Genomic DNA, 26,038 nt, shown 5'->3' on the forward strand with positions numbered 1-26,038 from the left:
CATTTCATTGACTGTCATAATAGCCCCATAAGATTACATTGTAGCAACTGCTGCAATTAGACGATGTCCAGGACTGACTTAGTACTACTTCTCAACACAACAACATTTAAAAACATTGGTCCCAGGTTGAAAAATACGGAAATTCCCCTTTAATGCTGAATTAAGTACAAATGCTAGTCAGTGCCAGAAAAGTGGCTGAGATGGTTTGATGTGCAGTGTGGCCGTCTGACCCCCACTTGATTTGAACCAACCCCTTTAGATTACAGAGCCCAGTATATGCACCATTTGAAGTGTTTGTCAGAAGTTCAGATGACTTCAAGCTTACGTAACTTTCTAAACTAAAGAGCCTCAATCTGACATTCACACCCTCTTCAAGCAGTAATTGGCCAGCTGTGCAGAGGTTTGAACTCTGTTCTCTTGATCCCTTTTTTACCTATTTGTGCAACACCATGAGCGTCTTCCAGGAGAGATTGAGTGAAAATGGGCGCTGTTTTCTCAATACTCAAATAATTTAAGAAGGCTGCTGTTTGGGTCAGGTCAAACACTGCAGAACACAACTGGATTGGGTTATTGGTAAAGTTAGTTTTGAGTTGTGGTAAGGGGAGACATATCAATGAGAAAACAGACTCTGTCAATGCTGTTTCACTCCACCTTCATGGGGAGAACAATAAGCATCGGATTTCTCATATAATAAGACAAACTAGTTGTCATCTCGCATAACGTGCCCCTAATTAGAATGATTGAAGATGATTTGTTTTTTCAGCTTATGTGTTGTTTCATTTATAGAGAAAACTCTATTTATTGGTTGATAATTTGTTTGACAATTTTAAGGATTTCCTTTAATCCTGTAGATTAAAAAAGAGATTACCTGATTAACAAAAATATATGAAATGTTTCTGAATAACTGTAGTTTCAAACATTCTATTTTATTGTAAAGACTCCTGATTAATTGATCGTTCTTCCTTGTCGTCTTCACTCATCTTTCCCTGTCTGTATTCCTCTCAGCCAGCCTGCGCTGACCATGGTGCAGGTTCAGCAGGAGGAAATGGTTGAGGACCTGATCCAAGCAGTTACTGGTGTTTATGGCCTCTGCTGCTCACATTTGGTTCATATTCAAAACATAGGGGAAAAAAACTCTGCTTCTGCTTATTTCGCTTCACCTCTGCTGTGTTGCCGTCTCCTTCTGTCCCCTGCACCTTTCCTCAGCCCCCATTTCTCCTTCCCTCACCTATTCATCCTCCACTTTAAGTTTCGTTTTCTTTCTTTAAACCTCTTTTCCTCCCACACCTCTGTTTTGTGCTTCTCTTCCCTCCATTATCTCACCCTCCCTTGCGCCCTCTCCCACCTCCTCTAAACTCATTGCTCTCCAACACTCGTTTCTCCTTACATCAACCCCTCTCTGCCCTCCTCAGTCCCACATAACTTAATTCCCTTCGGCTCTTACATCTTTTTGCACTTAGACACTTTGAGCTTGTGTAACATAGGAGACGTGTTCCCTGAAAAATAAACTGTTTTTTGAAGCTGTGTCCACCTAACATCTGCCCGCTCCGTAAAACAGCGGCAGCTTCTCAGAAATTCGGAGTGCCACAACACTTGAAATCAGCCTTGAATGATCTGCAATCATGTGACGAAGCTGACATATCCTGGCAGGTTGTTATCAGCTTCTGTGCAGTAGTTGTATAACAGGGGATAGAGTAGAGGGATTGAGGGGATTTTGGTGAGGGCTGGTATTTGGTGAGATAAACTGGCTTGTGGCTTTACGTTTGGGAACTGGTAATCATTTGGACACCCCACAACATGGGACAGGATACAGACTGGTTCAACTTAGCCCGAAAACATGTGCATATTTTTTTACTGAGTGTAATATGCTTTTTGAAAGAGATTTGGATCAGTAGCCACAGCTCAGCGTCATCACGCTGGAAATATTTTCTGTTCATCCCCTAACACTTGAGACAGATATCTGTTAATTAGTAGATCTGAGGCCACACACACACACACACACACATGCACACACATACACACGCACACACATACACACAATAGCACACGCCCACACACAGTCCCTGGATTTTATTTTCCTCTGACCTGCTGATGTCTGACAAGTCGGTGTGTGTGTGTGTGTGTGTGTGTGTGTGTGTGTCTTGGTATCCAGCATTAGTATTTGGCACCACATCCATGATGTAAATATTCATCTACACCTGAGAGTAAAACCAGACTCTGGAACTTGCCGGTCATGGAGTCGTGAGTATGTTTGAGTGGTTTGGGCAGAAAAAAAAACACCTGTCAATTCCCGTTATGCATTGTGGTCGCCTCCTGCAGAGCAAATCCTTGCCTGATTTATGGACGATGAATATTTCTAAAACCACATTTTGGGTTGATATAACATTGGTAAGTGAATGAAATGTGCCTCCACTGCAAAGTAGCACTGAAAGCATGACTCCAAAGTAATCTTAACTTAATGGAAGTAAATCTGTTTGTTTTTTCTGTCCTTACCAACACTTGACCATTTACCTGTCAGTGAATGTCTGCTGAGTCTGAGGTGGTGTGGATTTGCCGTTGAAGGGCGGCTGCCGCTGGATCCAGTACAGCAGAGGCAGGCAGCCAGAGCACAGAGGGCTGCCGGGGCCTGACGACAACATGGCGGCATCGATCTCCATCTTCTCGTCAAAGGTGCAGAGTTTTATGGCGCTGATGGCAGCATTGTGGGTGTTAAGGCGCAAGGTGAGGGGCATATCACAGAAGACATGCTGCGGTCCAAGGTTAATGCTGTTCCCCATATCTGTTATCAGCTCGATGTTGGCTATGGCTGGGTTGTCTAGGAAATGCAATTAGAGAAGGATTACTATTATTTGAACTTCATATTTTTTCTCAATTCCTCAAATATTTATACAAACGATGTGCAGCTTTCCTGAAAACATTCTGATTGGCTAAATAATAACATAATAAAAGACATGAAAGATTTAAGACTTATACTTAACTACTTCAGGTTGTCTGATTTTGGCTCTACCCTTTCCAGATGGTTATGATTCCATGAAATCATGTCTTAAAATATCTACACCCCAGCTTCAGGTCAAGCAAGGGGTGACCTAGATCTGCCAGACGTATGAAAAGTGCTATGTGTATCATGGCTTACTTGATAAAGTTTATTACAGCTCGGTATCATAATATATCACTCTAATAGCGATACAGAAAACAATAACTGAATACAAAAACTATCGAAAGTGAGATTACCCTTTAAAAAAGGGTTTCATTAATGAGCCGTCAGTGGACTGGACTGTCTACGTGATCTGTTCGAATGACCCTATTTTATGCCATTTAGTCAAATATCCAGCAGGACATAAAAGGCTCAAACACATACAACATTGTTGATTATAGTTTGTCTCTTACAGAAAAGAAAGTGTCTGCAACAGAGCCAGGGCCGTGCAACTCAAGATTCTCCACGGGCCACATGCTATATAACCTCACCCCTAGACAGTGCGGTAAGTTCGAGGCAGACTCCTCTACATCACCTCAGTCTCACTCATTGTTTGTGGCCATGTCACTAAATTACTGGGTGTTGTTACTGGGTTGAATCCATTGTCCTTGTTTCTTGGTGTATCAGACCAAATCTTTGTGAGTAAATTTGATTAAGCTGGATGACAGACAAGGAACTAACTGGCATGGGATATTATAATATCAAATATTATGTATTATTATATAATAAATAGTAATTTAAAAAGTGTATTGGAGCATATTTGCCATTAGAAACATCTAGTCACAAAGCTTGAGATTTAAATCCATCAATATGAATCTGTCAATCTTTGGCTGAAAGAGTTGAGAAGCAGATTTTATGGATCTGACAGGAGGCATCTCTATCATGCAGTGGGATCCACAGGCAACTGCTGTGGACTCAATAGTTGCCAACTCCGGTCTGTCCAAATTTATGGACTATGGGGCACATTGATTTCTGCAGCTGTTTTGAAAGGGAGGCTATTGGGTGCAGAGAATTTCATCACTTGCAGTCTGTGCATTGCTTCGTTGCTTTTACCGCAATCTTTTATTATAGGGTTTTGTTTGTGCACATTGAGTATTTTTATTAAAAAAACACTTCTTGAAATGGTTTGGTAATAGTCCATTTTATGATAATTACTGGAAAAACTTACTTATAGTGCTTTTATATCTGCTAGAAAATATGGATGGGAATCTTGTAACTTTCTTCAAATTACAATTTACATTTACACAGGCTCCTTTTGATGCACTATGGAAATAATGTCCGGTAATTGTGAGTTAGACTTACCGGAGGAGACGTAGGTGACCCAGAGGGTGAGTGTGTGTGGAACAGCGGGGTGGAGGAATCGCAGCGTAAGGGTGCAACCCTCCGTGTCGGGGCAAGGGGACGTCACGTTGGTGTCATAGAGGCTGAGCTCAGGACTCCACGCCTGGAGACTTAGGTCACAGGGCTGCTCCACATCGGGTGGACCTGGGGTTAGGTGACATCACATAAACAGACAAAGGGTTGCATTAATGGTGGTGAGGGCTCTCGACGGCCACATTCATCCCTTTGACATAAAGCAACAGGGAACACAGAGATTCACTACCATCAATGATGAGCACTCACAGTCCTGATTCAGCTGTAATGATGAGATGAGTTCAGTTAGAATTCTCTCCCTATTTATCAACTACTGTTGTTCTATTGAGCAAGGCCTTTAATCCCTATTGGTCCGATAGATCTGATACTTGCTCAGCCGTCAAGGACGACCACTGTCATATTCAATTGTCTCCTTTTGCAGTGTTAACTAATGTATTTGGGGAAAATGTCCAAGCACAAAAATGAATGAGCATGACCAGTAAATTTGGCACAGAAAGGTGTAGCTGGGTGCAACATGGAGGAGAGGCTCAATACAATATTAGGTGGAGGGAAACCGAATCACCTTCAGCCAACTTCAATAAGGACAAACCCCATAAGCTTGTCTTATCCCTTTAAAAGAAGCATCGGAGGTAGTGAGGTTTCTGAGAGAGAGGTCATCACACTGTGGTTCTTTATCTCCTAACACTTCTTTAAAGTACAATAAACATGTTTGATGAACACTTATAAAGCCTATTTAAACAAACAAATATCAAATGTGGTTTTTTCGAAATTTGCTACAAGGTGATCAAGAGACTGTTTCTAAAGAAGAATTTTAAAGGGATGTGAAGTGTGAAAACACAATCCACTAAAATGAAGGATGGTGTTTCTGCCTCTACATGCTCTATTTGTGTATTATCATTTACTTCTATAATGTATTACCTCTTGCCATTGTGCGCCCTGAAAGTAGACTGGGTCCCGACATTTTTCCTAAAACTCGAAGCCTATATTTAGTTATGGCTCAGGTCAGGTCTTTTATGAAAGGGTTGAGTCAGATCTGGGATTGATATTGCAGGTTATTTCACATTATGTCATGTTTGCATGGTCTGGACACGTAAGGTTTGTAAACTAGACCTGTACCAGATTCTGCTGTGTTCTGTTGGGATTAATAAAGTTGACACAATGTATTTCAAATGTAAGTATTTGTGTGCAGCAAACAGGATTGGATCATTGATTGTTGTAACTTATTACATGGATATGCTTCTATATGAGCATAAGCCACAACTGTGCCGCCAAATAACTATAAACACAGGCCCAACTGAACCTCTGTCCCACACAAAGGCAAACACATTAGATTAGAACAGGAGCACACACTGACTTCCACCAGAGAAAAACTGTATGAAAAAACTGCATTTATTTAGTGCTGGCATTGCTCCTGTAGGAAAATAGAGCCCTGTGAATGTTTCAAAGCACTGTTAATAGTTTTGTATTATTAACCAGAGGAAAAAGGGTCCTGGGGGAAATATCAGAAATGCTCCTTTTTTTTCCTAACATGGGGTGCCTGGTTGAAAGGAGCTGGTTGTGCCAGTGTTATGGGCCTTTGCAACCTGCGTGTATGTTTACAACTGCAGCTGAGAATATGACTGCCTGCATGGACGGTAACAACTTGATGGACGATAGCAGGAGCGCTCGAGGGAGCATGCGGCAAATAGACCTGCAATAAATTATAGCGCATAAAATGCAGGAACAGGGCAAAGTTTGAGATCTCAAACTTAGTTATGTTATTACGAGAAGGGTCAAATGTTTCAAAATATTAGAATAAGGCCAGCCACCATAGTCTAGATAATTAATGGTAAACACTGAGTTATGGCTGGCGTTAACGCTATATGCCAATGGAAGATTGCACACGTGTTGTCTGTGGTATTGAAAAGTAAGGACCCAACAGTATTTACTGAAGTGATATTTGCAGGTATGTTTATATGTATTTTAAGGTGCTGCAGCTGCGAAGCTAATTGGCTATGTAGCCTGCAAACTGAGGTTAGTGGTGCATTTTTCCCCCGGTGAATAAATTGCCCTTTCCAAAAGCTAAGGTGCAGGACAAGATGTGCTCACTTTTGGAAGTTAGATAAGAGGGAGACTTTGGCAGGTGGGCTAATGTTGGCTGTTATTCCCAGTCTGTGGCTCTTGTTGTGTGGCAGCCTGCTGTCTGGCTCACTGTGGCCGCTCAGCGTATCATTGAATGCTGGCGTTCCTGCTTTATGCAAGATGTCATTGGCTGTAACCAAACGCAGGTCTCTGTCTCCATCAAAAAACTATGGGGGGGTCATCATGAAATATATTTCTCCCCTTTGGTTCATGAAATTTTGTGTCTCTAAAGAGAAAACAAGACAAGTGATTTACGGAGCAGATATCTATGCTATAGCAGCCAAAAAAAGGAAATTTAATTTCAGTTGGACACACACCTACAGTGCATGGGCTATTGGCTTGGTTTGAAGCACAGTCTGTCATTTGCACATTGTGTGTTTTTGCGTGTTTTTTTTTCCGCTTGTGGGAATTGGTGCAAGGTAAACAGAGGCCAAGCCAGGCTGTTAAACTGAGCAGATGAAAGATGGAAGCTGTGTGACTGTGTGAGGCAGCCTGTCATTAATCTTGATGTAAGATGTCGACAATAACTAAAGGAGAAGTCAGACTTGCTAACTAATGTATGTGTGTCATTAAACTAGGTATATTTGTTAACATATCCATCACGTACCATACGGCTGGTATTACTCTGACCTCAGATCAGCTTCTTACCATAACTGATGGGATTGTCTGGATTGTCCATGAAGACACAATGTTCACAAAGTTCCGCCAATGTTAAGACAGTTCTGCTCATTTCAATCTCTTTTTAGTTTTGTTCTGTTACCTTCTCGCTGGTTTGAATTAGGCTCAGCTCGAACCACGCAACTATTTCTGTGCACCTGCAACAATTGGTCAAAAGTTGAATATGACTGCTGCAGGACATGATACAGGTTAGCTGGGTTTTTGACGAAATCAATTAGGCCTTTTGCCTGCAATGAAATAGGTTTCCACATTCTCTGCCACGCCTATTCAGTAGTGACCGAATTAACACATTTCCCAGTATTACTTATAACTTAAACAAAGAGCAGAATGTTCCAGTTGAAAATGTTATGAGTCATTGCCCCTGACTTAAAGCATGGCCCACACCCAAAAACGCAGTTGTAACACCATTATGCCAGGCGAGATTAGTTGTTGATTGTGAGAGTGGTAGTGATTAGCGCAATGGCATCACATTAAGGCAGTGTTTTCATCACTGGGTTTTTATGTGTCCCAGGTGAAAGTTCAATAAAATCAGCATATTGATGAAGTGTTACATATTTTACACCCACTATGTTAGGCCATTTGTGGAGGAATCGCCAAACTATAAAGCTGCTCTCACGTATGCAACTGCAACCCTGACCCTTTTTTTCGACATCACCCTGAGGGGCTGTGTGTGTGAACGCTAATGTATCGGTTGTGCGGGACATTAAACAGACTTTACTGCCCAGCGCCCTCGCACTAAGTCCGTGTAATGTCCGATTGAGCCGATGTGTGAATAGTGCTGTTGGCCGTGTTGATGACGTCCTTGGCATTTCTCCTGCAGCTCAGGCGCCACCCCTTGCACAAACCAAACATGCATTTTCCAGTGGGTGAGAAAGCATGTCACATAGACAATCAGACAATTGTGTGGTGCATGTGTGAAAGCCTTTAAAACTGAAAAGAAAGCCATGCAAATGATGCCGTGATTATCCTCCAAATGCTAGGTGATTCAAAGAACCATAACTATATGCTTCAAATTATGTGGGATTTTAACTGCTTACATTTTCACCATTATTAAAATATTGTGGTTATATATTATTAACATCCAATATTGAAAGAGAACGGAAAGCACGGCCTTCGCGGAGCAGATTCAATCTGCTTGTAACAGCTTATGGACATACAGTAAAATCAGAGGTGGGATTTGGCACCACTGGAGTGAAACTGTAAAGGAGGGCTGGTAAAACATGTTCATAAAAGTACTGGCACAGATCGGCAGTTCCTGCTACGTCTTATGGGTGCACTGTAACATGGGCTGGTGTAGTCGGGTACAAAGCCCATCCTCATCAATTTACCTCTCACTGAGCGAATGTGCTCGTTAATTTCATGAAATTCAGGAAACCTTTTTTTGGTGCAGTTAACATATAAAATTGTCCATTAAAGTCACACGTTTTCTAAATACAGCTTCACTAATTGGTATTTTCAATTCACAGAGCACTTTAATCTGTTTTGGATTCTTATTGTTATTATTTTGTTTCCCTGCCCACAGCCTGCTCTCATCAGTCTAATTTCGAGGTACAAACCTGTTTTTATGATGTTGCTCTCTGTCTAACAGCACGTGTAAAAATGTAATTGTTTGCCATAACCAGGTTAGAAGGTAACAGTGTATTTTTTTTCTTAAGCCACTGCCCCTCACATGGCTATATTCTGAATAGATCTTCAAAAACAGACAGATCCACCCAAGGTGTCGGTATAGTAGAGGTATCGCAGGTCGTTCCTTCCTGCAGCAGTAAGACTGCACCAACCAGCTCTGCTCCCAATAAACCACATGAACCTATTATGGACTGCACTTTAACGCTGGTTAACTCCATCAACTGTGCAATATTAATGCCTGCCTGTGCAATTCAAAAGCTTATCTGCAATCCATTTCCATGTATATATCCCCACACTATATATATATATATGTTATGTTTACTCTATATTCATTTTTGTTCCATTATATTTATTCATATTTTTTAATATAAGTATTGCATGTTTACTTATAATGACTTCATTTATGATCAATATTAATAAATATTTAATAAACAGACGACCAGCACTCTGTAGCAGTCAGTGGGGGCAAGCCTTCAGTTTGTAGACCAAGTTGAACACGCCCTCTTCTCCGTCCTCTGATAAACTACAGCATCTAAATCGATCATTTTGATTATTTGACTTTTCTTAGTTCATCATATCAGACTGACACAGACATTCATGGGTGTCAAGGGCTGCTGATCTTCATCGTGACAACATTCATAGAATCACTTCCTCTTTAGGCATTTGTCTTCAAAGTAAAGCATATTTTGTTTTTGCTCAATGCTTTGTATCAAGCCGTATTACAGAGCTTTTATTGAGTAAAGTTGTAACCTTGGGTCTGATGATTTTGTCGATAGCTTAACATAATAGTTATAATAATAATAATAATAATAATAATAATAATATTTATGAACCCAGCTCTGTATGCTTTTAATGCAACATAATAATAAATAAATAATGTCTCAGTAGATGTGGTTTTCTACAAACTCTATCAGCTTTAATTCTCATATTTCTCTTGTTCGTACTTTCTTCCTCTATACTACTTACTTTACATAGATAGTTATTTTTGCTGCAGCCTCGACTCTTTTCCACCACTTCCTTTCCACAGGTATTATTTCCATCTTCATCCAATCAGCTTATAAATATGATATAAGATTTTCATGCATACAGGTATGGACTTGACTTCCTTTCATCCTCTCCCTCTCTGAACTCTGCAAACTGCAGTACAATGAACAGCACGATGCACAATTAAACGCCTTCCTTCAATGTTCTCATTTGAAATTATAACCTGCATTTAGGCTCCGTGTAGCACATAAACCAATTTAATTCCTCTCAACAGGAGCTCTGACTCCTGAAACAGTTTGGTGTTTTCCCTCAGCCTGGAAACTGACTCAAACCAGTCAAGGTTGGCACAAGCAACATTTTAAGGAGACGTAAACAGGCATTTTTGCCAACAGTTTTAGCCAACAGTGTTTTGTCATTAACCCCTTGTCTTTTGTTGCCAGCTACGATATCCACATTGAATTTGTGCTAATTCCCCTTTCCCTGCTGAAGGCGATGTTGCCCATCTCTGTTGGCTGATAAAATGACCCCCGTGCATCCTCGCCTTTAGAAGTGGGAACGAGTGAAAAAGGAGCCAGGGAAGCCAGCAGACTGGCTGTCTCCTCAGCTATGTGCATACCACTGTTTAGAGTAAGACTGTAATTGACTCTTTATCATCATTATGATCCCGCAGCGAAAGAGAGGGAGCCGTAATCCCCCTGTTCCTCCTCGCTGCTTGTTTTCAAAGCATAAATTCCAGCAGAGGATTTCCACATATTTGGGTAGAGTTTCCATTGATGAAAAAGAAAGTGTTGTTGTGTTTCTACATTCATTTCTCCATTCTTCCTGTATTTTCTTTATGTTTGTCTTCCTCGTTTCCCTCATGTTCTTTCCCCCTCACCCTAGATGTCATGTCAGAGGAAACTCTGATTGGAATAACAAGGACCATGTGCGTAATGATGGAGTGCAATGTTTCAAAGTACAGTACTGCAGGATACACTTTTTTCTGGCATTTTTGTTTATGACGGAGGTTCAGTGTTTGAACAGCAACCAAACATTACCCAGAGTAGACACTTTGCCTAATAATCCTTGTTCTCGCCTTGGCTAAAACAAGACAGAGACAGAAAGAGGTCTGTAGCTGAGGGCAATTATCGTTTAATGATTTTCTGCCTTTTTCCTCTTCCAGGAGCCATTAGCCTTGCACGCACCTGAAATTTACAGGGAAGAGTGTGTGTGTGTGTTCTGTGTGTGTGTGAGAGAGAGCGGGTGGGTGGGTGGGGGTTTTGATCTGCTCTGTAGAAACAAGAGAAATCAAGGACACACACTCAAACCTGAAACTGCCACATTCCTCCCTGTCAATAATTATTGACTGTATCAGGGGAAGAAATCAACTGAGTCAAATGTAGATTTTAGGAGGAAAGATGAATGAAAACAACAATTTCCCTCCTCACCAGTAGAGTATCAATTTTAGGTTCAACTTGGCCATTGTTTGTTTGAATGAATTCCAGTAATGAAAATCTAACTCAAAGTGTTGATAATTTAGCTGCGGATTTGCGTGCAGCTCCGACAATCTCTCCGATTCAGTTTGGTTTATGTTCACACGGATTTGGAGCAGGGCTGCATTCAGTATCAGGAAAGTAAACAAAAATCTGTAAGAGTGGTGCAGCAAGTTAACACACGTATAGTAAAAGAAGACACACAAACAAACATACACACACAAAGAGTAATTTGTGACTGACCAACTGCCTCCTCGGGGGTCCAGTAGCCTGATGTGTCACAGATACGAGGTGAGGAGGCCTCGGAGGCGTACTGGTGGAAGCCGCCATCTTTCTCACAGTCTCCGCAGTTGATAACAGACGTGTGGAATGAGGAGCTAGGAAAAACAAAAAGAGTCACTGATTTTGAAATATCTGATGTTTTGTCTGCCACTTGTCAATAAGGTAAATATGTCCCTTAATATGAGAACTACATTTATGTTAGACCTACTTGCTTTGTAATATGGACAAAGCAAGAGGAAACCCAGAAAAGGCTGCAGCCACAACTTCATCTGATGATGTTACTGGGCCGACAAGGCCTTTTTCATCACTATCAATGGATTATCCTAACTTCTGAGCCACAGCTTCGTGCACAGGGGAGCTATTTACAGGTCGGTGAAGCTTTGCCCACTTGTACTATCTGGAAATAAGGTCATACTTCTTTAGCTCAAGCAATCGTACCTTTGATAAAGTGGTCCCCTTATAGGTGGCAGCCAATAGAGCGAGACAGAATCTGGGCTCTGGTCGGCCACTATGGGGGCCAGAGGGATGGGGGCAGGTTGACGATCCATCAGCCACTTCTGGTAAACCAGGTCGAGATAACAGTGCATCCTTGCCACTTGGTTGGGAGTGAAATGGTTCGTGCAGTTGTCATCTGATGTGATGCAATGACAGAAACAAAAATCCCTTTTAATCCTCATTGATCAGGTTCAAGCAGTTAATGCAGAGCTAATCCCATTGGTTATAAATAACAAGGAATGGAGATAGCAGCAATGATAAATAAACCAGGAGATAGTCAGGTCCAACAGTTCAAGAGTTATTTTGAAGAGAAAATACCAAAACAATCTCAATCTAATGTCAGTGCAGGTCCATTCAGATAAATATGCATTCATTGAAAAGGTTGAAAGCAGAAACATAACGTGAAAACACTGATAAATAATATAATTAGTTGTAATGCTATTTGGGGAACAAAGTTGATTACTATTTTAATGTTACGGTTATTATTATGGTAAGTACGTTAGAGTGCAAGTTATTTTTAGGTTTCAATGGATGTTGTTGTGTTTTCAATCCATTGATCCTAATTTATGTGCCCATTTGTAAGCTAGACAGGATAAATCTTGTAAATGCTCAGGATTTGTGTGGCAGTTTATTGGAAATGTCAAGAGGTAGCTGTTACTTTTTATGTAAGTGCACATCTGTCCCATTTTAAAAGACCAATGGCAGAGATTAAAGACAAACTGCTACTGTAATCAAAAACCATGTGTTTTGAATTTCCTCTTACACAAAAAACTGTTTCTTATTAGATAGAAGACACAATAAAGTCAAGTCTCTTACATGTTGCATGACTTTTCTAACATTCTACAGTGCCATGTGATTGGCATCCTCTTCTGTGGCTCGGTAATTAATCTCAACATGTTGGCATTACGCTTCGAGTATGCAAGTAGGCAAAGTTGGGAATGTTCATCCTCTGTACCTGTGTAGCTCATGTAGTTGCTGTAAGGTGTGTCCTGGTACGTTGTGACTCCGCAGGTATCGTTAACGGCTCCAGGATCGTGGCAGGCTTTGGATTTGGGCGTTGGGGCAGTGTCCGCACATAGATCTCCAGTCTCCATGGACGGGGTGGTCTCCTGAAAGTACACATGATTCAGCTACTAGCAAATGAACAGAAGAGTGAAAAGCTCTGTCCAGGTTGGTTTGTCCACATTTTACACACAGCTGATGAAGAAGCCCACTGACAATTCCCACTTATTTTTTGTCATCACACTTGTCATCTTAAGGACTTAAAAAACAGTTATTGTAAAGCATATCCCACGCTTGTATACTGGCAATTAACAGTTAAACAATTAATAGAAGATATAAGTTATGTTTCATAAATAATTCCTTCCCATTTATTAAAAAACACAATAAATATCATCAAGAAAAGCTAACTTTAACAATATTACCTGACATGGGTCATCACAGGAGTCCCGCTCGCTCACCCCTTTGAAGACGTGATACAGGCCAAAGATGTGTCCCATCTCATGGATCATGGTGTTGTGGTGGCCCGCAGTGCCGAAGTAAGACGGGTTCAGCACCATCCCACCTGGCAACAACAAGTAACCCAGGTCATTCTACTGTTACTATCCAGATTTTCTATTTGTTTTGGTGAATCAATCCGTTAATACAGGAGAAAAATATCTGTGAGTCTTTGTAACGTAACAGGCAACAGTCAACTTGTATTACTCTCATTATCAAGATATTTCTGTATTTATTGCAGTGTCTTCTTATTTGATTTCACCATTTGTGGAGACTTGCAGGTGAACAGGTTCAGTTTACTTTGGTTAGACAATGAATAACAGTAAATTCACACCAGGTTCAGCCACTGTTCTGTATCTAAAAACGAGACATGTTGTTCAGATCTATCACCCATGTTGTTTTTGATTAGATTTGTTCTTGGACAAAACAAATTGCCACAAAAAATGTGGCATTGTTGTTAAAGTCCAGATTCTTACACTGACTTGGAGTTGGGGGGCACTACTCCGCCACATCATCTACTACAGCTGGGATTTTCAAAACAGAAACAGACCACCAAATAAAAAAAAGACTAAACACTGCAATATTGAATTTAATAAGCAATGAAGTAAACTTGAGAACTTTAAAGCAAAAAAGAAAAAGGATCCAGTCGGGGTTGTTATGGTTGGATATGGAACATTTGTGCTCTGCAGAACTCTTGTATGTACTATTTCATCTCATATACCTAATAACTGATAACTTAGCCACGTCCATGTACAAAAGGAACTGCATTGTCTTATATACTACAAGAAATACCACTTTCACTTCATCATATTGTAAGAGCTGAGTAATGAACTCTGGGTGATCCACAGTTGGCGCGGTGTGGATGACAGACTGGATTCATACGAACAGATTATAATGAGTGATCAGAGGGAGAATCAGACTTCCTTCCTGATCATGACTGGTGGACACAACATGGAAAACATTGCTTTAACAGGCAGACTGGCAGATTGAATGGAAGAATACTTTGGAAAAATCCAGTTTTATATGTTTCCGTAAGCATTGCTGTTGTAATAATGATGAGAATGATTCTGAAGTGCATTTTTAAATCTGTGCACTAATATGCTCTTAAAAGATTATAGTTTCTTAACAATGCATGTTTATATATTTTTGGACATATTTCTAAATTTGAAGTGTATTTTGAAAAAGATTTTGAAAAAATTGTACTTTAAAAGCAATTACAAAGTTGATTAGAAAATTAAAGACTATATCAAAGTACATCTAACAGAGTAGTTTTAAAATTAGTTAAGGTTTGTGGGTTATGGTGAATGCTTGCAATAAGGCCTTTGAGTGGTGATATACTGTAAGTAACAACATGTTGATAATCACAGGATGGAGAAAAGACATGACAGTCATTGGTTTCCTAATATGAAACAGTTTTGTCAGTGGTGAGGACATTGAAAGATGAAGACATTGAATATGTAGACACTAAACAGGGCTTCCAGAGACGACCTGTCATCCACTAACCTGTTTTAAAACAGGCACAGATGCTAGGAAACTCAAATGTCATGTGGGAGACATTCAGTCGAGAAATGAATTCATCAGTGTCATTTCAAACCTCTACTCAGACAAATAACTGGTAGCAACAAAGTGAAACACTGTTTGAATGAATTAGTAGCTACCTCTCATCCATAAATTTACAGAATAAAATAAATAAGTAAGTTATTAGGTTTTTTTCATTCTGAGGGAACAACAACAACAGATGTTTGTATTGTAGAGTAAAAAGCTCTGGTGGCCTCAGGGTACCTCCCTCTGCTGGACACAATAAACAAAGACCCTTTTCTGAGACGTCCACTTCCTCCAGTGGTGGCTTGAGCAAATATATAAACACTGAAAAAATGGGTTTTGAAAAAAAACTGTTTCTCCGATTTACATCAAATAAATCAGAAAGTGCTTAAGATTTGAGGAGACATCTGCATAGAAATGAAACCGAACAGCAATTGTAGTAATACATTTTTTTTTTTCTTATTTTATGAAATTATAAAAAGGATGTAATTGGAAGACACCTGAAATTAATCTGTGCAAGCTAATTTGGTGGGTGTATTGTGAACATATAGCTTCACCTGGGTTTTGCTTGTTATGGCTACAGCTAACATTTATTTTCATTGAATCAAACAGCTTAAATAGCTGTATTACATTCCACATATAGAAAAAAACTAAAAGAAGCAGAAAAATCCAATTGAAATTTAATTATCATATTTTTCTTTTGAGGGTTGTGAGGGGGTTGTATGTACCTCACATACCATTCCATACACCACTAATGTGTGTATTTGACCTTGTGTAAAAAGGCTCAGTTTATTTTTAAATTGTTTCATTATCATCATGTGCCTCTACATCAACTTGTTTTGTTTCTTGCAAGGTCAGTGGATTCTTTCACCAGAGCATTTTCTTCAAAAGATACTTCCTCTGGAGGTCCATTCACTTCTCTGTACTGGCACAAGAAGAAACAAGTGGACGGCCTACATAAATAAAGAACAGCTGGTAAGTGGGCATGGGTGGCAACAGTGGTCCAGAGCCCACACTGCCATTTGTTTGTTTGGTTGTTGTTGTGCTGATTAGACTTCTCCAGTGAAAAGGGGCCTAATGATTGGAAATGGAAAGAGGCAACGTGCCGGGAAAATCTCTCCCAGCGTAATTTCCTCTCCCCATCTTATTTGGATACCAACAACAAAAGGGTGGAGGGCAAAGGCGGAGAAGAAGGGATGGATAAAAGAAATAAAGAGAAAAGGGCACATGGTAAATAAGGACATGGAGAAATTGGAATGGGAGAATGGTATAACTTGAAAATGGAGGTAATAAGAAAGGGGAAGCAGGGGACAATTAGAAAACCTTACACAAGCAGAAGAGAGAGAAGCAAGAAACATATTCTGACATGTATGTTAATATAATTTGATGTTAATCTACTCACCTTGATGGGTTAGAGCCTCCTTTGCCCACGGCCAGGTTGCAGCTCCTGCCAGTTCTTCACGCACTGAGTTGCTGGCAAACAAAACATTGAGTGTGTCGGTTCCGCTCAGGAGAAGCTCCTCCTTCAGTTCTTTCACACTCATATAGGCCCTGCAGAAAGAAAAGGAGAGAGAAAACAATACATTCATCATTTTAATTCAAGCCAAGTTTAATCTCTAAACACAGACTTAACGGCTGATACTGAATAAGAATGTAATACTAATACTTATAATAAATGATGCATAACATGTGCATCCATGAAAGTGATCTGGGATGAAAAGGTGAAGCCATAATTATTTATGTCCATGGTAAATAAGGATTATGTTGCACACCTGAGTAAACTTAATGTTACCTGGGAAACTAGAAAACATTGAAGTTAAGTTACAAATGTATAACTTTTTACCACCTCTTAACTTTCAGTAATGTGCCAAGTATATAAATATGATCTACTTTTTTAAGCTAAAAGTGAGTATTTTACTATTTTTCTTTCTTCCATCTCAAAAGAAGATGCTGGGCTCAAAGTGTTGAAGTGCTGAAAATAATCCTGGATTTATAAACCACTGAGAGGGAATATTAGTTTAATGCATGAGTTTATGAATTTGCCGACATTAAAACGTAAAAAAGAGAGAGAAATGTAGTTTCAATTACTCTGTCTTACTCTGAAGCTGCTTCCAGGCATGCGCTGAACTCTGCAGTTCCTCTGTATTTACACCAATATTTTCACAAGTCAATATTCATTCCAATACGAGGAAAGTGTGCAAAGCTTTTAACTCCAGATCAAGACTAGCCTAGCTGCTATCATTCAGTAGCACCTGTTTTATGGTCCATCCACAAAGGTGTTTTCACTTGGATTCCAGCTCTTCTCTGGTCCTGTTACACCGATCGATATCTTCAGTTTGTTTGAATGCACCTGTTACGAGCGCTGTTTATGTTGTTGAGTTTAAACCACTGGTTTCACTTAGAATACATTTCTAACTTAACTGTACAAGATAACTGTAAAAGAACAATAGAGGCAATGTGTAACTATACAGCTTTGGAGGTAGACTTTCATTAGCCTGGCTAACTCCATTTCCTGTAACCCAAGTTCAGCTCTTCTCCTCGTGCTCACGCTGCTTCGGTGCGCGCTTGGAGCGAAAAGCGTATATTGCAAAATATTTGCACATGACTCTTTCTAGCATAGGAACATAATTTCTGTTCAAGGTGATGGTATGAATGCACTCAGGGGAGTCTCCCCTTGGGGAATCACAGTTTGTTTCAGTCTGTCGTGTCTGCTCTGTAACTTCAAATCATACCTGTCTGAATCAGTCAGGGTTCAAACCACTGCCCCCTGCAGCTCATCACTCCATTCTCTCGCTCTCTCTGATTGTGATAACTTACCGTTTACCCTGCCTGTTCATGCACAGAGACCATTTTGTTTTGCCTAAGCTGCAGTGATTGCCTTAATCGACAGAACATGGTAATAAAAATCAACTGGCAAGTCTTCAAGTCCTCCAGTGCACCATCATACCTTAAGTTCAAATCAGTTAAAAAGCCTTTTTTTAAATGTATGAATCATTTTGTTTGTGAAGTTTTGCTCTTTCCTCCCACACAGGAAAAACGTTTGGTTTACGATTATAACGTAATGGACTATTGTTTCATGTTGTATTTCTCAAGCATGGAGTTAAGGTTTTATGTGACTGAACAATTTCAGATGTAGAGCTAACTGTATAAAATTACTAAGCCATACTTAAATATTTACCTCAGTTAGTTGATGTATTCGGACAATTTGTTTTCTGTTGGTTTCTTCAAAAAGACATAAAAGTGTATGCTTTTGATCATGCACGGCTGTAGGTCCAAATTTATGAATATAACTGCATGCTTAAATCTTAATAAGGATTAAAAGTGCTGGTTTCTCATAAGAAATATAAATTATATGATAACTCATTAAATTGCTCATTGGCTCTGTGCCGCTTAGATTGTTCCAATAGCTTGAAGAATAGACAAGCGGGCATGTGACTGTAAGACCTTAGCTTCAGCTGGGAGAAATCTGTGGATGATAAAATGAAGTAATCCCCGTCCACCCATACACTTCTGTCATTGTAGCAATAAGTGAGGCACTTCACCTCTAAATTTGTCCAAATGTGTTGCTCATCAGCCAAGAGCTTTGCATGTAACTCTCAACCCTGATGCAATCCCTTCCTGTAGTGTATGTGTATGTGTAGTACTGTAAATAAGGGTGTGTTTTATCAGGCATGTTGCCTGACTAAATAAGGCTGAAGATTTAAGATGCTTCAGGGAAACCCTGCTCTCCCTACATGACTGAAGCTGAGTTCAGCTGAGGCTACGTGCAGCATCCATCAGCCCAGGCTGTGCAATTACAATTGACAGAATGTTGACCACTAAAGGGTTGACTCTAAAACTTCTGAGACTCAGAGGATGCCTCGGTGGAAGTCCACAGCCAACCTGGCAGAGGCATAAATGGCTCTACATGATTGAAGAGAAAAAAACCCTGGTTATGAGTTGACAAAATTACAACTTGTGGGCAAGTCAAACGCTGTGTGTATCAACAGCAGAGTCAGCACTAGCACTGTCACCATGTCAAACTGAAGATGTGTTTCCATTTTAAACACTCTCGTTGACAGTTTACTCTCCACGCTTTCCACGCGCAGACTAAATATATCACACCAGTAGCAGTCAAATACTTTGACATATCGGGTCTTGCCTTATTTGTTTACATAAATTAAATGTAATCCAAACAGTTGCTTCTCGGGTCTCGATGAATACAGTGCTAGCAGAGGATGCCATCACTCACAGATAATGTTAAATGTCTATTGTTCTATTTATTACTGCAAGAGCAAAACTGTATTGATAAAACAGTGTGTTTTTCTGCTCTGATATACAACGCAATCATCAATGTGTCCTGCTAATCCATTACCTCCAAGGCTGAGGAGCATATCATACAAGAAGTGACAGATTACGTTACAACAACAACAAAAAACTGTTCACAATAGAACATCTGCATCCTCAATATGTGGAAGATGGCCCAATATGATATGTCCTGCTCTTTATTGGATTTGGGGAAGTTTATACGCCAGTAAAACCAGCCAACATCTGAGATAGCCTTACCATCAACTCACAACCCACAAGTTTCTCTTGTGACAGAAAAAGTGAAAACAAACTTTTATGTATGAATGAATGAGGGTTAAGCAGAAATATCAGGTTGTGCTAGAAACAATTTTCCTTATCTTGTGTCCTCCAACCTAAATAACCATGGGTTATTTGTCCACACATGTGAACAGTATTAAAGTAAATTCAGTTTGAGTGTATGAGAAACATTGACTATGAAATCTTCATTGCAGATAAACCAGGAAGGATGAACCCAAAGTTGTGTAGTCTGCACCATAAACTGTAAAGTTTAAAAAAAGCTCTGCACACAACGTCCTGCACGCAAACAATAAAAAGTGACAGTATATTGTAGAATGGTTTGAGGAGGACTCACTAATAACAAGGAACAATCCTGAAGTCGCTCCAGAGCATTAACACAGGACAAGTAAATAGGCAAGTTTAGAACGGGTACTACACGGGTGGTTACAAAGATAAACATAAACATCTTTTGGAACGGTCATGCTTTGGTTCTCTGACTTCCTCCTTTGCTCCTTTCATAATTCCTATCTCGACTAAAGTTCATCTTGACTTTGCATTGGTTTGTAATAAAATGCTGCAGCGATCTTTGGGGTTGTTAAACTGCAGGAGATAGACTTTTAATATACTAAGAATAACTACGTTCCAACACAAGAATAAAACTTGTCTTTATCTCTGTGCCGTCTACATAGATCACATGAACCAGTGAGGATGCTAACTTCATCTCAATCTTTAGGCCAATATAATGACATTTTTATATTAAAATGAAGGCCCTTTTAAGCTTTTGGGTTTTATTCTATTTAAAAACCATTAAAAAGGTCAGTTGGAGACAATATTTCCAAGCTAGCATAATTAGTTGGCTAGCTAGAGAAAATATACTTGAAAAACTGCTTCTGAGTGGTATATCTGCCACCCTTTTCACTGCAAGGGGAAAAGAAATCTGAGAAATGAAATGAATGTCAATCCAAATCAATCAAAATATTATGTCCCTATGAACTAGCAAGCTGTGCTGCACACTCACTGTCATATAAAGCATAAGCCTGGCAACACCAAAGAATCGGTAATGAGGAAGGACTGAATCGCAGACAGATGTGGACCTGCATTCCCCATTCAGGGAAACAATGCAGCAACCTCACCAGAATAAACCTGGATCTTAAAAAACAATATCATGCATGAGATTCACTTGCATGTAAAGCATCAAACAAGGTTGGAACAGGATTAATCTCTCACAGGAGTTGCCTGGAGCTCTTTCCACGGAAGTGCACCTTCCAGGATTTGCTAACCAAAAAATGTTAGCAGATCCTGGACATGTGTCTCAGCATAAGTGGACATGGTGTCCCACTCCACACCAACACTCCCTCTCCACCCTTGCCCCTCTCTCTCTCTTTCTCTATCTTTCACCTCCCCTCTCTCTTCATTTTGCGTCCAGAATGCACAGCGTACCTGCCCATCGCTCTTGAACTGGCTCTCAACAACAAATCTGTGTCGTGACAGCAGCTGGCTTCAAAAACCTCTGGCCCTGCACTGGCCAGCAGCAGCTGCACACATATGTGGTCCCACAATCAGAATACTTGGCCAAGAACTTAGACAGAAGGGGGAGGGAGGTATCAAAAACCCAGATCCCAAACATAAAAATGGTTCAGTGCTCCAGAAATGCCAGCAAAATGTCACATCCCCTGCTTCAGCAAGTTGCACGTCGGGATGCAGGGAAATGTACATGCATGCAGGCATGTTGCAGCACTCACACAGATAACCATTGTAAACAAGCTGGGGTCAGGACCTTTCCAGAGGACCTGTGCTACTGTCAGTTTTTATGACACCCTGGTCTCCTGTGTGTTGGCCATTCATCCGTGTTTTAAAGGAGGGTCTGCAGGGTTTACATTACATATGAGCACACACATAGAGAGGCTGGAGTTTAGCTTTGAAATCCTGAACAGCCGAAGCCTTATTTGTGAAAGTCTTGCATGCAAATACAATACTAAATTAAAGACCAGGGATATTAAAATCAACACAACACATCTATGTCTCCAAATCTTTGACACATATTATTAAAACCAATTTGAATTATTGCCCAAAAGTAAGTAAGGTCTATGTATTTTCTTTGGAATATTGTTTTGCAGCAACAATCTAATTAAATGTACAATAAATCACTGAGCATTTTATAAGATTGACCCTTTAATAACTGTTATTCAGTTTGTGTAAGCGATGGAGTAGATTGCTGCTGTCCATCTGCTCACTGCAGGGTCTATAGCTCAGGCTGAGACGGGAAACATCTGACTGTAACTAAACCAAAATTTCTTTTCCCTGTCTGTCTACCTGTGTATTTCCCACCAAGCCCGTGACAGGACAACATAAATTAACATTTACTCATGACACAGTTTGAAGAGGCCCTCGCATGCGGCCAAGCAATGAGACCACACACATGCAGGCCAACTTTTTTTTCAACTTTTACCTAACTTTAACCTGTGTCTTCCAGGGAAAATCAGCAAAACCCTGTGTTCTTTTCCAGCAGCAGCGTGTGTCACATTCAAACAGCTGCACAAATTCAAACCTGGGAGCTGGACAGTACAACAGCAGAGTCTTTCTGTTGGCCATTGGGACCTGTCAAGTTAAGCTTGTCTTTTAGACACCGAAAATGTTTCAAGGTTGAGTGTATTGCTCTTGTTTTTCAGGTAAAGAATATGAAGCAATGAAGCAATACTCCAGGTTACTTGTTTTTATAGATTATAGGCTGATTACAGACTAGTATTTATCAACAAAAGTCAATTCCTAGCAGTGTAGAATGCTTATAGATTTGGAATCAGTATTATTAAGATCACTGGTAATTAAGACAGAGATGCATTTCATCAGTCTTTTATTGTAACACAAGGAGTTGTAGTAACAAATCCTCTATATTGGTAAAGATAGATTTATTTGACAAAAGTATAAATGGGAAACAAATGTCTATGTGTCTATCCTACACTTAAAAAAGCAATAACTTTCCTTGTGTTAAGCTGTCACAGTCTGTCAACTCCGAAGCATTGAGTGCTAAAATATGTCATTTAAAACAAATAGCTCCAAATCGCATGTTCTGTTGAGTGGCCCAGTTTAAAGCCTGGGGTTACAATTTGGATTAAGAATAGAGTCTTTGAAAACCTGGGCCGACGACCTCATGGCCAGACTTCATGCAAGCTATTTGGAGCTCTGCATGAGCCTGTCTGTCAGACTAAATGGAAAGCAGTGGGCTGCCGCTTGAGTTGTTTAGTAAAAATAAGTGTGTTCTTTGGCCTCTTAACCCACCATCCCTGCTTCACAGAGCGCCCTCTAAAGCCACTGGGGAACGTGAGAGTGCCAATTTGTACATGTAACATGTTGTGCTGTTCATTTGTACAGCCCTGGGCTTAAGTAGTCATAATTATAACCATGATGTCCTTACTGGGTTACCGTTAACGCAATCCCTCTGGTACTTTCTCCATTATGTCTATCCAATGAAGCCAATTATATCTCCCTGCTTTGTTTATACAAATGGATATGTCGCCATATTTGATATAGGGGATAATCTCTTCCATTTCCGGATAGGTGTTTAAAGTGAATAAACGTACAGAAAGTTTAATTGACTGTAGCCTAAGAGTAATCTGTAAAGAAAACTACAATTTGGTAGCAATTGGAAATAATTAGTGACTGAACTCAGTGTTTACAAAAAAAAGACAAACTCAGAACAGCAGAGAGATGAGAGTGATTTAACAGTTCACTTCACCTGTCAGGGGATTCGGGATCGAAGCAGGTCTTGAGGACGTCTGTGACCTCTGGGTCACAGCAGTCTCCATCATCGTAGTCATAGTGTATACTGTTGCACTCCATGTTGCAAACCCCATCCTGTTTCTTCCAGTTGTAGCACGGCCCCAGTCGGAGGCAGTCCCCTCCATCATGGCCTGTTCTTGGATGGTCGCACTCAGGGTCACATTGGCGATTACCGATCTTTCCGATGCGACAGTTGCTGAGGATGAACTTCTGTTTGAGGCTGGAGTTTCGGACGGTGTGTACACTCAGATCTAGAGTGATGTTGTAGGGGCGAAAGGCCTCAGTCAGAGCCCGGTGTTGCAGCTGGATCTGGGCTTCCGTCACAGTGGGGTTTCCACCGTCGTCATTGGACAGGTTGACGATCCGGTAGCGAACTCGCTTGGGGGCACGGAGCTGCCAGTGGTTATTGTAGCCAAAGATGATGTCGGTGTTGTCGCAGGGTGTCAGGCCGCAGGGGGGGGGCAGGAACGAGGAGACAAGTTCTTGTTCGGGGACGGGAGTGGTGATAACGATCGGATGGAGGCCAGCTTTATATGGACTCCATAACTGTTCTGCCTGAAACAGTAATAAAATCATTTAAGAGCAGTATCCAGTATCCATCACTATTTCAGTTAACTTCAAAACGGATTCCAATCAATTACAGCACATAACAGTTAAAAAAGTAAAGCTAATGAAAACCCAAATAAAGAAAATGTCAGAATTTATAATATGATGACATCTGGAGAGAGCTAACAGGGTAGAAAATGAATAAAGGCAGTTACATTAGTGAAGTCAGCCCACATTGCCAGGACCGGCTCGCTCTTGTCAGACTGAAGTGGCCGCTTCAGTAGGTCCTGCTGAGAGCGGGCAGAGCCCCACAAAGCCACTCCCCCAATATGGCCCCTGAAGCTGTGGCCCTGATCTGATTGGTTGCTGCCAAGGAAAAGGGTTCTGCAGGTCCTCATAAAGGGGCTGTATAGATTCCCAGACTGGAGGTTGCTTTCGCCCACCTACAGAGGAAAAGCAGAGGAGGAACAGCCAAGATGAGATGAAGAGCAGAAACTAATCTCTCTTCGTTTTTATCAAAATAATTGATGATTTATGCTCTTAAACGGTCGTAAAAGTTTTACAGCTGTCAGTGTGGTTTCACAGGTTTTAAAGCTGTCAACTCTACTACACCTTATCAGGCCCTCTGTACACAGTCCTTGAGTTGAAACACACAATCTGTTAGCAAACTTAAATCCTTGATAAAGCCAGGAGTGGAGCAATGAGAAACTACCATACGCTCGCACAGTTCTACAACCATTGTCTCCAAACTGGCATTAATAAATTTAAAGGTGAAGCAACAAGCTATTAAAGGTTATTTTGACCTTGGAAGTCGTAGTTTTACTCAATCCCAATGCAAGATTCACTGGCAAATTATCAGTTGTCATGGTAATGGATCTGATGACCAGCAATCTCTGTAGGTGTAATGATTTTATCCACAAAAAATGTCTAACATTTTGTCTATGTTGGTTAACAAGGTTATGTCCAGTGATATGTCATGCATACTATCACAGTAGTACGCTGAGGTGGTGCAGAAGCTAAAAGTGATGCAGAGGTAGATAACCCAACCCAACCCAATGAAAGTTTGACCAATGCACGTAAACCACACACCTTAGCTCCATCAACATACAGGGTCATGTTGTGGCCATTGTAAGAGGCCATTAGGTGAGTCCAGGCACTGGCACGGTATCGCTGGTGACTAAAGATGGTGGTCGATTTCACAGCTCGGTCTGTCCGCAGTGTGAAGTAGAACCTTGCGTCTTTGGTGCCGGCAGGTTCCACGGTGCGTATACCTACTGACCAGCCCTTCTCACTCAGCGAATGGGAACAGTTGTCAAACACACCTATAGCACAGGGAAGATGGGGAAAAGTAAATTCAATTATTTTTGAAAGAATACTGGGGGAAAACAAGCAAATATCTCCTTGTTGCATGCGTTAAATAACAGGAAATTTACAGGTTGTTGCCCTCAGGAAAATGAACAAATAAACACAGAAACAATCAATCTTTCCAAGTGATAGTTGTCCTGAGCTCAGAGAGAGGCACAGAGAGGCTGAGACACAAATAGAGTTTAAGGGACAGAGAGAACCGACAGAGCCAGAAACAGCAGGAGAGAACAGAGAGGGGAAGGAGGACGGAGGGATTTCACTCAGCCAAGGCAAGGCCGTGATGTTTCCATCTTCTGTTGCAACAGACACACACAGATCCACATCTGCACCCCAGATGTCCACCACTGGGACAGCGAGGGGTCAGGGAACCCCTTCACCCTCCTCAGTGCTGTATGTGTGTACATGTATATGTATATGTAAAGTCGGCACCTGTAGCAAAATAGACCCCAAGGATATTTTTATCTTATGAGCCAGTTTTTGGGTTAAGCATGTCATTCAGTGAAAGATAATAAAGATTAAGAGGTTATGGCTTCAGTTACTAATGCTAAAAATAAAGTGAATTACATTGTTATTATTTAACAGTATAATAAAGTGAATTAGATTATGTTGTCAATGGTGCCTACTGTATTACATATGACTGCACATGCATGGTATCACTCTCTGTATTGGTAACAAACTAGTGCAGTGCCTGTTCCAAACCTGCCTGTTTCCAACACTGCTGTAGTTTATCCAAGGACATAGA

At 40.6% G+C, this 26,038-nt stretch overlaps 1 protein-coding gene across 1 annotated transcript in view; it reads right to left on the bottom strand.

Annotated features, from left to right (window-relative positions):
- Positions 1-26,038, bottom strand: part of pappa2 (pappalysin 2) — a 70,315-nt gene that overhangs the window by 38,882 nt on the left and 5,395 nt on the right. The window contains exons 2-11 of the mRNA XM_047342054.1: positions 25,021-25,253; positions 24,147-24,374; positions 23,342-23,940; positions 16,448-16,596; positions 13,431-13,570; positions 12,962-13,115; positions 11,950-12,142; positions 11,473-11,606; positions 4,277-4,459; positions 2,512-2,815 (exon numbers count right to left, since the gene is read on the bottom strand). Of these exons, the coding sequence (XP_047198010.1) occupies positions 2,512-2,815; positions 4,277-4,459; positions 11,473-11,606; positions 11,950-12,142; positions 12,962-13,115; positions 13,431-13,570; positions 16,448-16,596; positions 23,342-23,940; positions 24,147-24,374; positions 25,021-25,253 (2,317 nt within the window). The remainder of the gene's footprint in view (positions 1-2,511; positions 2,816-4,276; positions 4,460-11,472; positions 11,607-11,949; positions 12,143-12,961; positions 13,116-13,430; positions 13,571-16,447; positions 16,597-23,341; positions 23,941-24,146; positions 24,375-25,020; positions 25,254-26,038) is intronic.

This window comes from Hippoglossus stenolepis, chromosome 11 (genome assembly GCF_022539355.2).
Source record: "Hippoglossus stenolepis isolate QCI-W04-F060 chromosome 11, HSTE1.2, whole genome shotgun sequence".
NCBI lineage: Eukaryota > Metazoa > Chordata > Actinopteri > Pleuronectiformes > Pleuronectidae > Hippoglossus > Hippoglossus stenolepis.